At 48.3% G+C, this 12,822-nt stretch overlaps 4 protein-coding genes across 4 annotated transcripts; all 4 read left to right on the top strand.

Annotated features, from left to right (window-relative positions):
* Positions 1 to 1,044: 1,044 nt before the first annotated feature.
* On the top strand, positions 1,045 to 3,788 carry HD556DRAFT_1234872 (beta-glucan synthesis-associated; the record flags this gene model as incomplete). The annotated part of the gene is made up of 10 exons (XM_041297696.1): positions 1,045 to 1,838; positions 1,925 to 2,300; positions 2,380 to 2,456; positions 2,505 to 2,642; positions 2,761 to 3,000; positions 3,090 to 3,166; positions 3,215 to 3,375; positions 3,429 to 3,456; positions 3,511 to 3,672; positions 3,727 to 3,788. The coding sequence occupies 10 exons, from the start codon at positions 1,045 to 1,047 to the stop codon at positions 3,786 to 3,788; spliced, it is 2,115 nt and encodes a 704-aa protein (XP_041161633.1).
* Positions 3,789 to 4,384: 596 nt separating this feature from the next.
* HD556DRAFT_1526449 (uncharacterized protein) lies at positions 4,385 to 6,849 on the top strand. The gene is made up of 5 exons (XM_041309310.1): positions 4,385 to 4,599; positions 4,652 to 4,808; positions 4,867 to 5,039; positions 5,092 to 5,800; positions 5,853 to 6,849. The coding sequence occupies exons 1-5, from the start codon at positions 4,423 to 4,425 to the stop codon at positions 6,740 to 6,742; spliced, it is 2,106 nt and encodes a 701-aa protein (XP_041161632.1). The 5' UTR covers positions 4,385 to 4,422; the 3' UTR covers positions 6,743 to 6,849.
* A 740-nt stretch (positions 6,850 to 7,589) lies between these two features.
* HD556DRAFT_1362015 (PTR2-domain-containing protein) lies at positions 7,590 to 10,414 on the top strand. The gene is made up of 12 exons (XM_041302659.1): positions 7,590 to 7,959; positions 8,015 to 8,049; positions 8,101 to 8,107; positions 8,166 to 8,182; positions 8,239 to 8,366; positions 8,424 to 8,751; positions 8,802 to 8,867; positions 8,914 to 9,253; positions 9,316 to 9,452; positions 9,505 to 9,719; positions 9,779 to 9,930; positions 9,984 to 10,414. The coding sequence occupies exons 1-12, from the start codon at positions 7,743 to 7,745 to the stop codon at positions 10,139 to 10,141; spliced, it is 1,800 nt and encodes a 599-aa protein (XP_041161631.1). The 5' UTR covers positions 7,590 to 7,742; the 3' UTR covers positions 10,142 to 10,414.
* Positions 10,415 to 11,712: 1,298 nt separating this feature from the next.
* On the top strand, positions 11,713 to 12,547 carry HD556DRAFT_1307200 (uncharacterized protein; the record flags this gene model as incomplete). The annotated part of the gene is made up of 2 exons (XM_041300008.1): positions 11,713 to 12,304; positions 12,360 to 12,547. The coding sequence occupies 2 exons, from the start codon at positions 11,713 to 11,715 to the stop codon at positions 12,545 to 12,547; spliced, it is 780 nt and encodes a 259-aa protein (XP_041161630.1).
* Between the last annotated feature and the right edge of the window lie 275 nt (positions 12,548 to 12,822).

Raw genomic sequence — 12,822 nt, 5'->3', positions numbered from 1 at the left:
TTCGCATAGGCCAAGTCACGCTACTACGGGACCCAAGAAGGATGGTTTCGGTCATCGTGGCCGACGGTAGCTCCCATGGCTACTTGACATCTTCTATAACGAAGACTTTGATGACGGCACTGGCCAGAACAATTGCAATGAACGTCGACCGCGTCAACTGTGTGATTCTGTACGAGAAGGAACGACCAATATTATTCCTTGAACTGCATAGAGGGATCAGAGCTTCCTCATAGGCAGCTGGGTCATTGAAAGGCGTGATCCATGTCGCATTCAGGTACTTGACTCAAGGCTTGGCGTAGCGCCATGTCAGACGTACTACTGCCATTCTCCTGAGTCATTGTGCATGTCCTTGTCAAAATGAGAGTGGTGCATGAAGGTGGCAGCCTGAGAAAATCAGTTGTGGCTATCACTGCCCGGCGAGTCGTCGTGATCCATCATGTCGCTTATCCTCGAGAAGCTGCCGCAGCGTCTAGACCGTGATGCATGTCAAAGCTGCACGCACACCCGTACATAGTAGCCACCTCGCCCTTGACCACGTACTCGTTGAGCGATATCCCAGCGGCCATACGTTACAGGATCCTTTGCCAACTCGGTGCCAAGTAGAAATTGCCCTGGCTCTTTGCGGAACCTGTCAGCCGAAAAAGAATGCATAGCATTTCTCCGAATCAACGGAAGCCGAGGAACCAATAAAAGTGAGTACATCTTCGCTTATTTACATAAATAAACTTATCCTTACGCGCGGGTAATGTGATAGCGATCTGGGCTAGCCGTAAGAAAGCATGGGTGGAGGCGAAGAACGGACCTGCCGCTCAGTTCTCACAACTTGTATTCCCGCATCCTGCGGCGTTTACTTGCTACCTTGGCATCTCAAGTACTCTGTTGAGGCCGTCGTGAGCAACGACAGCCACCGGTGGATTGTCAACTAGTGCAATGGAGCCAGAACGGTCTAGTTCCTCTAGCGGCGAAAAAGAGCACTTGGATAACTCCACAAACAACTCTGTTTGGCATGAAACGACCTTCTTTGATTCACAACGTGAAGATCGCATGGTCGGTCCACGCGATACTGCAAACGACCAAACAGTTCAGTATGTTGACCGCGATGAAGCACGACATCCGGAAGTCGCCCAGGACATGCAATCCTCCCAAACACCCAGCTCGTCCAACTTTGAAATGCCCCTCCTCCCTCCAGATTCACCTCAGTCCAGGCAGACGCCCACACGTTCCTTATCCCATAATGCCAACCTGAACTACATATCCTCTCCCTTGAACCCCAATTTCTCCATTTCGGCTCCTCAAGCCAATCCACGTTATCGGTCGCAGTCTCGCCAAAGCATGCAATTCAACCGCGTGGCTTCAGAGGACTCCCAAGTCCTCGCTGCATCCAACATAGCCTCCCTTCCTTCTGGTCAGCGTGGTTCAATGATATTATATCGTATAGCCGCAGAAGACAACAGTGGTCCATTGACCGGACCGAAGCCATTCCCTCAGCGCGATTCGGTCCTCACTACCTCGGCAGATTCCACTTTCTCACTTTCATACGATAGCAAGTACCCTTCTGGTGCTCGGAATCCACGTGGTGCTCTCGTACCCTACGTCTATGACCCAGCCCTTGACGAGCCAGATCAGGATGGTCCCCTTGATGCTAATGACGATACTTTCAGCAGCACTGTCTTTCCCCTCAGAGGTATCCTCAATGTTGGGGTGCTCTCCCTCCTCATTTTGGCCCTCTTATGTCTCTTTATCCTCTACCCCGTTGTCAGTTATTATCGCGATAGCACCCAGAGAGATTTGATTACAGGCAACGTATTCGTCAATGGAACCGGCCAGGTTTCGTTTCTGTGCGTCACACCACTTTACTATTTTTCTGCTGTTCTATTTTCTTTCGTATGATATGGACTACCTGACTGATTGTATTCCTGCCCAGATTTCAAATGGCACAGCTCATCGATCCTGATACGCCCAGTAGTGCTGCAACGCGGACAGGGTTTGATGGCCTCCCTTATGAACTGGTCTTCTCGGACGAGTTCAATACAGACAACCGCACTTTTTGGCCTGGGGATGATCCTTTTTGGGAAGCCGTAAACATCTGGTACGGGAGTACTGGCGATCAGGAGTGGTATGACCCCGGCCAGATAACAACAAGGGATGGGTACCTCAGCATCGTCATGGACCAGATCCCTGAGAATAACTTGCCTTATCGGAGTGGTATGCTCCAAAGTTGGAACAAGTTTTGTTTTACGGGCGGCTATATTGAAGTGTCAATCAGTTTACCGGGGCCGAACCAGGAGACACAGGGTTATGTGAGTGGCTGTGGCGTTAAGCATGCCTCTCAACAGGAGTGGTTCAGGATGTGTGATACTAATTAATGGATTGATTTAGTGGCCGGGTGCATGGACGATGGGTAATCTTGCGCGTCCGGGATACGGTGCGACTACAGACGGCGTTTGGCCTTACTCGTGAGTTCAATTGTTTGAACACCGATTCAAGTACTTACTCTACTTCAGCTATGACTCTTGCGATGTTGGCACTTTCCCGAACCAGACAGAGCCGGATGGTTCTGGGCCTGCTGCTGCTCTCCAGTCAGTTGCCTCGAAGGCCAAGTACAATTATGAACTATCATGGTTGCCGGGACAACGCCTCTCGTAAGTCATACCCGACTTCTTCTCCGACGTTTGTTTTGTATTTGCCCCTCCTTGCTGGCGCACATACCCATTATTCACGCTCAACATTGGACACGCACACCACTAATACTCTATCCAGGTCATGCACCTGCCCAGGAGAAGATCATCCCGGGCCATCCGTAAATGTTGGCCGTGGTGCCCCTGAAATCGATATTCTCGAGGTCGAGCATAATAAAGTGGGCTCGGGACAGGTTGTCTCGCAGTCCGGCCAGTTTGCACCCTTCTCGCACGATTACACCTATCTCAATGCCACCCAGGATGAGTGGTTTATCAACACACCTAGTATCACAAATGCGAATCCTTATCTCGGGAGTGCAGTGTGAGTAGCATTTGCATTGTGATTTGTGGTCTCCACATCACATGGCCGGCTGTTGTTTCCTTTGGGACTAACATCTCTTCTGCCACCAGCCAGCAAGCAGTATCTGCCTTAACGATTCTTCCCGATGATATTTTCCAAGAATCTGGCGCGCAGTTCACGACTTTTGGTAAGCGATTTTGCGAACCCAACCTCCTAGTTGTCTGACATCTTTCAGGCTTCGAGTATTGGTCGGATCCCTCAAATCCTTCAGACGGGTATATCACATGGCAGACCGCCGGCGTCGAGTCCGCGCGTGTTGGCGCCGCAGCACTTGGTCCCGATCCGTTACCAGCAGGCACAGGCGTGTCGCAGCGACTAATCTCCGTAGAGCCAATGGTCTGTCTTCGTCTTTTCCCGTGTCATTCCGCCTCACGCATCCATTCTACTAGTCCATTGTCCTTAACTTGGGTATCTCACGTGTGTTCAGTTTTCTTCCCCGCAGAAATACTTACTTACGTACGTTCTTTCCAGCGGGTTGGCAGACGATTGACACAAGCACGATGATCTTCCCTGCTGAGATGCTTGTTGACTACGTTCGTGTGTATCAACGGCGAGGGCAGACGAATGTTGGGTGCAGCCCCGCAGACTTCCCTACGGATGACTATATCAAGCGACATATGGATTCGTATATGAGTTCGTAAAACTTACCGACTTTTCGAAGAGGATACTGATGGATACCACCACCAGATCCCAACCTCACGTCATGGAATTATCCAAAACCGCAAAACAGCTTGGTGCGTCGTCCTTGAGTTTCGACTGATATGGTGGTTCATATTCCTTATAGTATTCTGGCGGGTGCTAAGCTAGCTCGAGCTGTTTTCCGATCCATCCCCCTGATCCAGCAGGACTTATACTAAGCTAACGTTATCTCGTCATGCAACTATTTACTGACCGGGACTATTTCACGGCTCATATCTTATCCATTCCATTACTTAAACGAGCACAACCGTACGCTTACCCACACAACTAGACACTCGCTTGCATAGAACTTCGGACATACTGGGCTGCACATACACACATCTACATCCTATCAGACGGTTGTTGTCGACTGATGCCATGATGGTGCGATTTGGGCATGGGCGGCTAACCGCATCCACCAGAGTCAGCATGTTTAGCAGTAGAGGAAGAATCTCGTATCATTATCCGGCGAACGAGCCTAGCTAGTTCAGAAGTGTTCAGAAGTGCGAATGACCAGAAACATTATGTTTAACCTAAAGTGTGACGTGCGTATGTCCAAAGTACTCTGAAAGACACAGATTATTGCAATCCCCGCTGTGTGTTTTCTCGGACTCTTACGTAATCTTACTTGTTTGTTTGTACCTCAGCAGTTCTCTCCTGAACGTTAACTCTGAGCTTGTCCTTTTAGCTTCGTCTACAATACAGATGTCTGAACCGCTCCGCCTTAACTGCTTCACCTTGGATGATAATCCTCGTCCTAATAAGATTTTCCCAGTCCACATTGCGCAGACGCAGACTGTTGGTGACCTCAAAGAGGTCATCAAAGACAAGAATAAGCATCGATTCGATGGTTTTGATGCTAACGATCTGGAGCTATGGAAGGTGAGTGATCTGATGCCTATGATTGGATGTTGATAATCTGATATTTTGGAAGGTCGACCTGCCTGTCGACGAGACGATCAAGGACAATCTCAACAATCTTACACTTGACCCAATGGAATCCCTATCACCCGTGAAGAAATTGCAAAAAGTTTTCTCTGAAATACCTGAGGATGAAAACCTGCATATTGTTATCCGGGCCCCACCTGCCGGTGATTTGTCTTTCGATATTGCCACCCTTTCCTCCTTACTGATTGCGGTCTGACCTAGTGTCTTCTGGACCACTCCACCTCAAATGCTTTATGGTGGGCGATGATCCTCGCCATGTATTTGAGATTGAGATTGCACCGACAGAAAGTGTCAGCGGCCTCCAAAAGGTTATCAAGGACGCGAAGATGCGACGTCTTGACCGTGTTAACGCGGACGATCTCAAGCTATGGAAGGTAAGTGATCTGACACCTACGATTGGATGTTGACGATCTGATCATTTGGAAGGTAAAGATCAATTTGGACGACCTACACTTACTCCGCACGATCGGAGGCGAATCCGTGGAGTTGAAGCCGTCAACCAAACTGTCCACAATGTTCACGGATGGAGTAGATGACAGATGTGTCCATGTCATCGTACAGCGTCCTGCCGTTGCACGACTCTTTCCAATTGTTGAACAACGTCTCGCGTATCTCAAGAAGGGCGCAGGTACTCCGTCAGCTGGTGCAAGACCGGCCGCATTCTCTCTAACGCAGGACAACCAAGAGTACCTTTGCAATCGTCCTCGCGAAGCTGCGAACCCTGTTCCAGTCACTCTTCTCGAGCCTATCTTCGCCGAGTTCGTGGATGATTGTCAAAATCGACAACCAACCGACCACGATAACGACCTTGTTTGGCAACTTTCAGAAACGATGTGCGCCTTCTATAAGGATGAGCTCGCGCGGATGGATGCATTTCGGGATGTGCTCTGCAAGTACGGTATCATACTCGATCCTTCTATGGTTGGCGGGACAAAATGTGTAACAGACGGACATCTTTTGTCCTCCGACGGAATGTTTGTACAGGTGATACTGAAGGGGAAGAACGAGATTGGAAGCGGCGCTGCCGAACCATTCCTGGAGGCAATGTTGTACCACCGCAAGTTTATGGAAGAGTCGAAGATTGAGATAGCCAACCTCTGGTCTGTCTTTCCGTGCATCCATATCATTGTCTTCGGTAGTTCATTTCATCAGATTCATTGCTAAAACCGTTTATTGACCACAACTAGGGGCATGCATTGGCTTTGCAGGCTCTGTTTTGACAAACAAGGTCCAGTCTGAGATCCTGGGCCCTATCATTCCTCTGTTTTGGCATTCGACAGACGTCCGTTTGCAAGTGATGGCGGCTCGTACTTTTGGGGCTCTCAAAATCGCCGTCGAGAAACTCACAAATCTGTACTCCCATGACATTCCGACCGTCGAATCCAAAAATCAATGTCCAGGATATCCTCATCCTCGAAGTTATATCAATTCAACCTCAACCGATGGCATTCAGGAATTCTCGTATGATGAGACTCAAATCCTCAGGGATCAACTTATCTTCTTCGGGGAAACCGTCGGCGATGCGGCTGGGAGCAAGATATGTATCAAGTTCGTCAGACACTATTCCCCTGAGGCCCACAAATTCTGTGCCGGCAAGGGGCGCGCTCCCAAACTTATCGCCTACGATCCTTTACCCGGCGGCTGGAATATGGTGGTTATGGATGCCCTTGATATTGATGATGATCACTTCCCGCAACGGCCTGGCTCATATCGACAGCTCAGTAAGATAGCCGTTGTGGACCGCCAGCCGCTGAAGGAGACCATAACCTCTCACATCCAGGAGTTACACAATGCCGGCTACGTTCATGGCGACGTTCGGGATGCCAATTTTGTTGTGAAAGACAACAAAGACTTCATGCTGCTCGACTTCGATTGGGCTGGACCGAAGCAAGAGACCCAATATCCGATACGTGTTAATCGGACGGATATTCGACGTCCTGATGGTGCGCGGGATGGAGAGAAGATTAGCACAGAGCATGACTTGGAGATGCTACATTTGGTATTTGATCCTGATGGTTGGAAGCCGCCTGCAAAGCGCCGCCGTGTAGAAGGGTTGGCGATGACTCCTCTTTCATAATTCATTGTATCACCATTCGCTGTATCACCAAAAGTCCAATTTGCTTACATAATACCAGTCTGTTTAATGCACCGGGTGACTGCGAGAAATTCAAGATTGGCTTCAACATACATATAAAAATAGTTGGAATTCTGTTGGAACGCCAGTTAATGTATTGGTTTGACTACATAGAGTAGTATAGGACTCTGACGGACTCGGAGAGCTTGAGACCGTGATCTAATAGAAGGGAAGGTGTTCTTGATTGACTTGATCGACACCTTGAATACGGTCGAATTGAAAAGGTGCAGGAGAGCATACCAATATCACCCGGTTCTCCAAAGAAGACACGATCCTCAGAACCTCATTTCACGACAGGAGTGATTGAACCGCAGGCACATGGAAAAGAAGCATGCAGGCAGCAGCGTGATGGCACAAATCACCAAGGCACTGAAGATGCAATGATGCGACCGAGATAAGTCGTTGGGCACGCACGCGGGCATGCACACAGCCGTTGATACTGTCACATGGATCGAAGATAAGACCAGTGCCTGGGAGTTGGCGCCAAGCTCACAACTGTTGTGGAATCCTTTTTTTTGATGGTGGGTGCAAGGCTGCAGCTCGGACGCCGGTTCAACAGAATTTTTGATTGAAGAGTTTGTAAAATGACAATGACATGGGAATCACCTTGACGTTCGCTGATACACCCAGGCATGGATCCAGCGGTAGAATGCAATGATTGAAAAATTCAACTGCTCATCGTTTAGCTAGACGCTGAAGCACATGCGGATCATGCACGAAATGTAAAACACGTGTTAAGAATCAGAAGAGAGATGAGCCGAATTGAGTGTAAAAAGAGCTTATCATGTAATCATTTAGGAACCAAGCACATGTGACACAACCCATACGATTACTTCTGGGCCAAGTACTTGCCTTCATAAAAGCAAATCCTCACGACATGATTACTCTCGACTTCGACCTTTCACTCTCCGCCCCCCACCAGAAGAGCGGCTAATCGCCCAGGATGGCAGATGGTGATCTCATCGTGGCTCTTGCCCAAGCTAGTACGATTCAGCATAGTGGCCGTGTTTATGACGCAGAGAAAAAGCCCTTGGAGAGCATGGTTGCTGATTCTTTGGAAGACGATGACGACAGCATCCACGAGGGCTTACTGTTCCCCACTGCCGAAGAGATGCTTACTCTCAGACGTGTATCTGATGCAATTCCATGGAATGCATATCGTGAGTTGTTTCTTTATGCAGATGTAGCCCATTAAAGTCCACATTAATTTCGCAGTGATCGCTGTCGTGGAGCTTGCGGAACGATTCTCTGTGAGTTTATCTTGTGTCATATCATGAATGCTCATTCAACTTGCCTTTCAGTACTATGGTATGTTAGATACCTTGATCGCTATTACATCGTGCCGATTTTAATGTCACCTTCAAAGGCTCTAGTGTTGTTTTCGTGAGTATTCAATCACTTTTCAATGAATCATTTATACGAACGTCTATCTCCTACAGACCAACTACATCCAGCAACCCCTTCCTCCTTTCTCCCGTACCGGCGCAGGTGGTGAAAATGGCCAATCTGGTGCCCTTGGCGCCGGTCAACAGATGTCTACAGGCCTTACCACGTTCTATCAGTTCTGGTTCGTGTATTTTTGCTTATATCTTGTTATCAGTCTCTTGATCGCGGTTTCATTTAGGGCTTACATCTGTCCAATTGCTGGCGCCTATATTGCTGATACCTACTGGGGTCGTTACAAAACAATCTGCTGGAGTGTCGTTGTTGCCATGTTGGGCCACATCATCATGATCGTCTCTTCAATTCCTGGCATCATAGGCGGTCGTGCATCGCTTGGCATATTTATCCTATCCATGATTATCACCAGCACTGGCACCGGCGGCTTTAAGTCGAATGTTTCCCCTTTGGTTGCAGAGCAATATCGAATAAAAAAATGTTACATCACTACGACTAGTTCGGGCGAGCGCGTCATCGTTGACCCGGCCATGACCACTACGAGAATCTATATGGTAGGCCGAGTTCAACGCACATTTCAAGCTGCTACTGACACCACCCGCAGTATTTCTACCTTTTTATCAACATCGGTGCTCTCGTTGGTCAGATCGGAATGGTTTATGCGGAAAAGGTACGTTCCCAAATGAGATCCTGAATTATCTCATATGGTGTTCTAGTTTGTTGGATTCTGGCTGGCCTACACATTGCCCACCGCAGTTTTCTGTATTTCTCCTCTGGTCCTTTGGTATGGCCGTAATCGTTATCGCAGATCTCCACCGCAAGGCTCCGTTCTTCCAGCCGCGCTGCGCATCTGGCGGTATGCCCAGCGCGGACGATGGTCGTGGAATCCACGCAAGACCATCAAAAATCTCACCTCTGATGACTTCTGGGAAAGTGCCAAGCCCTCTAACCAGGTCGGCGAGAAGCCCGGATGGATGATCTTTGACGACCAGTGGGTTGACGAGGTCCGTCGCGGTTTCAAAGCTTGCAGCGTGTTCGTCTGGTTCCCGCTTTACTGTGAGTTCTCCGTACTTAATCTTCTATATTGCTTCCCATGTAGCTTATTTTACGCCATACAGGGCTCTGCTACAATCAACTTAATAATAATTTGGTCTCACAAGCTGCAACAATGACCACCAACGGCCTACCTAATGACGTTCTGTCTAATCTCGATCCCTTGGCTCTCATCATTTTTATCCCGATATGTGATTTGGTGGTAAGTATCGTGAAGGAACATAATTTCCGTAGTCTTATTATGACAATAACAGGTATACCCAGCACTTGCACGTGCCGGTATCCGGTTCACCTCTCTGAAGAAAATCGCTTGGGGTTTCGCCACAGCAGCTGCGTCAATGATTTGGGCCGCCGTTTTGCAATATTATATCTACAAGACAAACCCTTGTGGGCACCACGCTGCAACCTGCGAAGACGCCAATGGAGACCCACTTGTTTCCCCGCTGAATGTGTGGATTCAGAGTGGCTCGTGAGTTACTTTCTCAAGTTTACACCCTCTTTGTGAATAGATGTTGATGGTGCATATAGATATGTGCTCATCGCCTTCTCTGAAATTTTTGCATCGATCACAGGTCTCGAGTATGCATTTACCAAAGCACCCTCGAACATGCGTAGTTTAGTCATGTCTGTGTTCCTCTTCATGACTGCAGTCTCAGCTGCCATTGGCGAGGCTTTCGTCCGTACGTCACCTTTGTTTGTCCGTCTGCGAACGTACTCTCACACAATGCGATAGCACTCTCGATAGATCCACTACTCGTATGGAACTATACTGCCAGCGCCGTCCTTGCGGGCGTTGGTGGCCTCCTGTTTTGGATCGCCGTTCGTAAGCTCGACAAGGAAGAGGATAAGCTCAATAATCTTGCAGATGGGCACTTCGTGCATGAGCTATGATGACGCTAATGTACCAAAACCAGATATGTTTTTATTCTGGTTTACATTCATGACTTATGATAATGATGTCCTGGGCTCCTTTTCAAGATTTCCTCCGCGCTACGAATTTAGTATTTCATTCAAGTACCAATTATTGGATATCTGCAAACGTGTTGTTACTATGGTCAATTTCAATTAGAAGGCACTTGCTTGAAGTGAGGGCCCAAGGCGCAGCATCATACTAGGACGATGATAGCTCAACTAAGTGCTCGTTTCACTAAAAACAATACTGCATACGATATTGCTGATGATACCAGTGATCCATGAATTACTTCTCGCCATCCGAGTTGCTCCTAGGCGGGTGGGGACTCAAGGCTGAGCGCTGAGCCCCAGATGTAATCAATGCGGTGCGAAAGTCTTTCAATTAGGGACGCTCAAAGTTGGGGGCGCTCAGGTCGCCCACGCCTACCGCCCACGCCCATGACCCCTTTGGTCTACCTAAAACGTAGCTTACACAGTATTATATAATACGGATATGTACAAAACGAGATGGTGTTGTAAGCCAAGGGGGGTCGTAGGCGTGGGCGACCTGAGCGCCCCCAACTTTGAGCGTCCCTATTACAGTGGGCGTGTTCCGAATCCGGCGCTTCTTGAGCAACTTGCGGCTTTCGCAGGGGTAAAGTGGAGAATATGAAGGCGGGTAAGGCTCGTGTTCCAACATGTGTTCCAACCCTACCGCCGGCAGCCCAGCGCCAGATCATGCTGAGTGCTTTCCAGGAAAACATGCCAACGATGTGATATGAGAGTATGAATCTAGTACTTACAATCCGTAAGGAAAATGACCGATAGCAATAAATACTGACGTCCAAGCGAGGAGAAGTAGAATGAGATATAGAGGAAGACATGTCGACAAAACTTGCACCATATCAGAGTAAGTAACACAGAGGATGACAAGATTCTGGGACCTTTCAGTGGGAAGGGAGCGGCATGGCGGTCTCACCGTGATCCGTGGAGGTCGCAGATTGACTTGCCATACGTACATATCAATATTATTTAGATATGAAATACTTACATATTCCCGTAACCTGTCTGACAGGGACCAGAGCGCTGGGGTCGAGACCTTGAACCACAGGCTAGTACGTGGTAGGAGAAACGGAAGGATTTGTGTAATGTATTACACTATTACAAGTGCGACGGCTCACTATTACGACATAACTTACTCGTTAACTTTTGCAGTTACTCTTGGTCGGTGATATGTACGGCTATGGTGCTGTGTCGACTCTTAGTGATGGGAATGTTTTGTGTTCGACAAAGCCCCCCTTGCGATCGCGCTAACGCGGGAGTTGGGAATCCTCTTTTCCGTGATCTTTGTGTGGTGATGCACATGCACAAGGGCATGGCCTCAGGTCCTCAGCCCCTGGCCTGGATATTTTACAGGCCCAGGCCCCTCTAAAGGGCCTGACCTGAGTTTCTCTAAACCCATCCCTGATTTGTTCCTCGCAAGAAATAAAAGTCCGTACGACGTAGTGTCAATAGTATATATAACATATTGGTCGCCGTCATTTGGCAAACCAACCACATACTGCTTCACGATGGAATCTCTCCCAGACAAAACTTTCTTGGGGACGTCCTATGCATTTTCTCGCAAGTTCAATACTCGCAACCTCGAACATTACTGGTACCCACTGTGGGCTCAGACACTCTCCGATCTAGTGGCAAAAGCGCCAAAATTGATCGTGGCGCCCCAATTTCCAATTTGGTTTGTGGATAATCATGCATCCCAAGAGTCGCTCGATGAAGGCGATGATCCCAAAGACATTGTAGAAACGGCCCAGGAAAAGCAGGATGACTTGGGAACCATCGAAGTTGAGAGTGGGGCGGTTAACTCCTCTTTCCTATCCAAGTCGACCGTCCCTGAAAAGGATGCCAAGGAAGTGGTGGTGGATTTTGCGATCATCCATCTTACACCACAGAAGGATGATGAAGAGTGGAAAATAGCCGAGGCGAGCGTCGAGCTTCTCGTGGAAGTGAAGAGGTCTGTGAGCCGAGGTGTGGAAGGTGATAACCTGGAAGCGAAAGTTTTGGAGCAGTTGACGAAAGCCCAGAATGATCTGAAAAAACAAGCAGCGCATCTCTTTCTCAGTGATGCAAACAAGCAATCCATCCAGACCATTTCCGCCGCAGGTAAGTTTTCCCTTCTGAATATCTGTATTACATACCATGATTATCATATTAACAGGTCCGTATTGGAGCGGGACAATAATCAAACGTGCCGACGTTCAATTCACCATGCAAGATCTTTCAGCAGACTACGAGCCCGGCGAAGGACTCAGTGACACGTTGCTGTATTGGACTATACCCGTTTGCATCGGCAGTCCAGAATCCGATGCATGCCTTGACATCATTCTCAACGAATTCAAAGAGTGATATTGGAAAATGCCCACCCTGGATATAAATCACTCTGTTTTAGAAGTAATGCGTACGGTGCCATGTACTCGAAATTGACAGAAAAACACTGTGCTAGCCTGAGTACTTAGTAAAAGTACGACAACGATCGATCACCTGCCTGTCTAGGTTTGTTCCATGGCATCGGTCAAGATTGATAACGCAGTTTAAAAACTTGAACCTTGTTCTCATCCAGGTCGACTTGTCTCTAGCGCTAAACAACTGTTATGAGAACAACGGAATATCCGTGATAAATT

This window comes from Suillus plorans (genome assembly GCF_016647745.1).
Source record: "Suillus plorans strain S12 chromosome Unknown HD556scaffold_20, whole genome shotgun sequence".
Classification (NCBI taxonomy): Eukaryota; Fungi; Basidiomycota; class Agaricomycetes; order Boletales; family Suillaceae; genus Suillus; species Suillus plorans.
The sequence above is the reverse complement of the archived record's forward strand: the minus strand, read 5'-3'. Positions and strand labels throughout refer to the sequence as shown.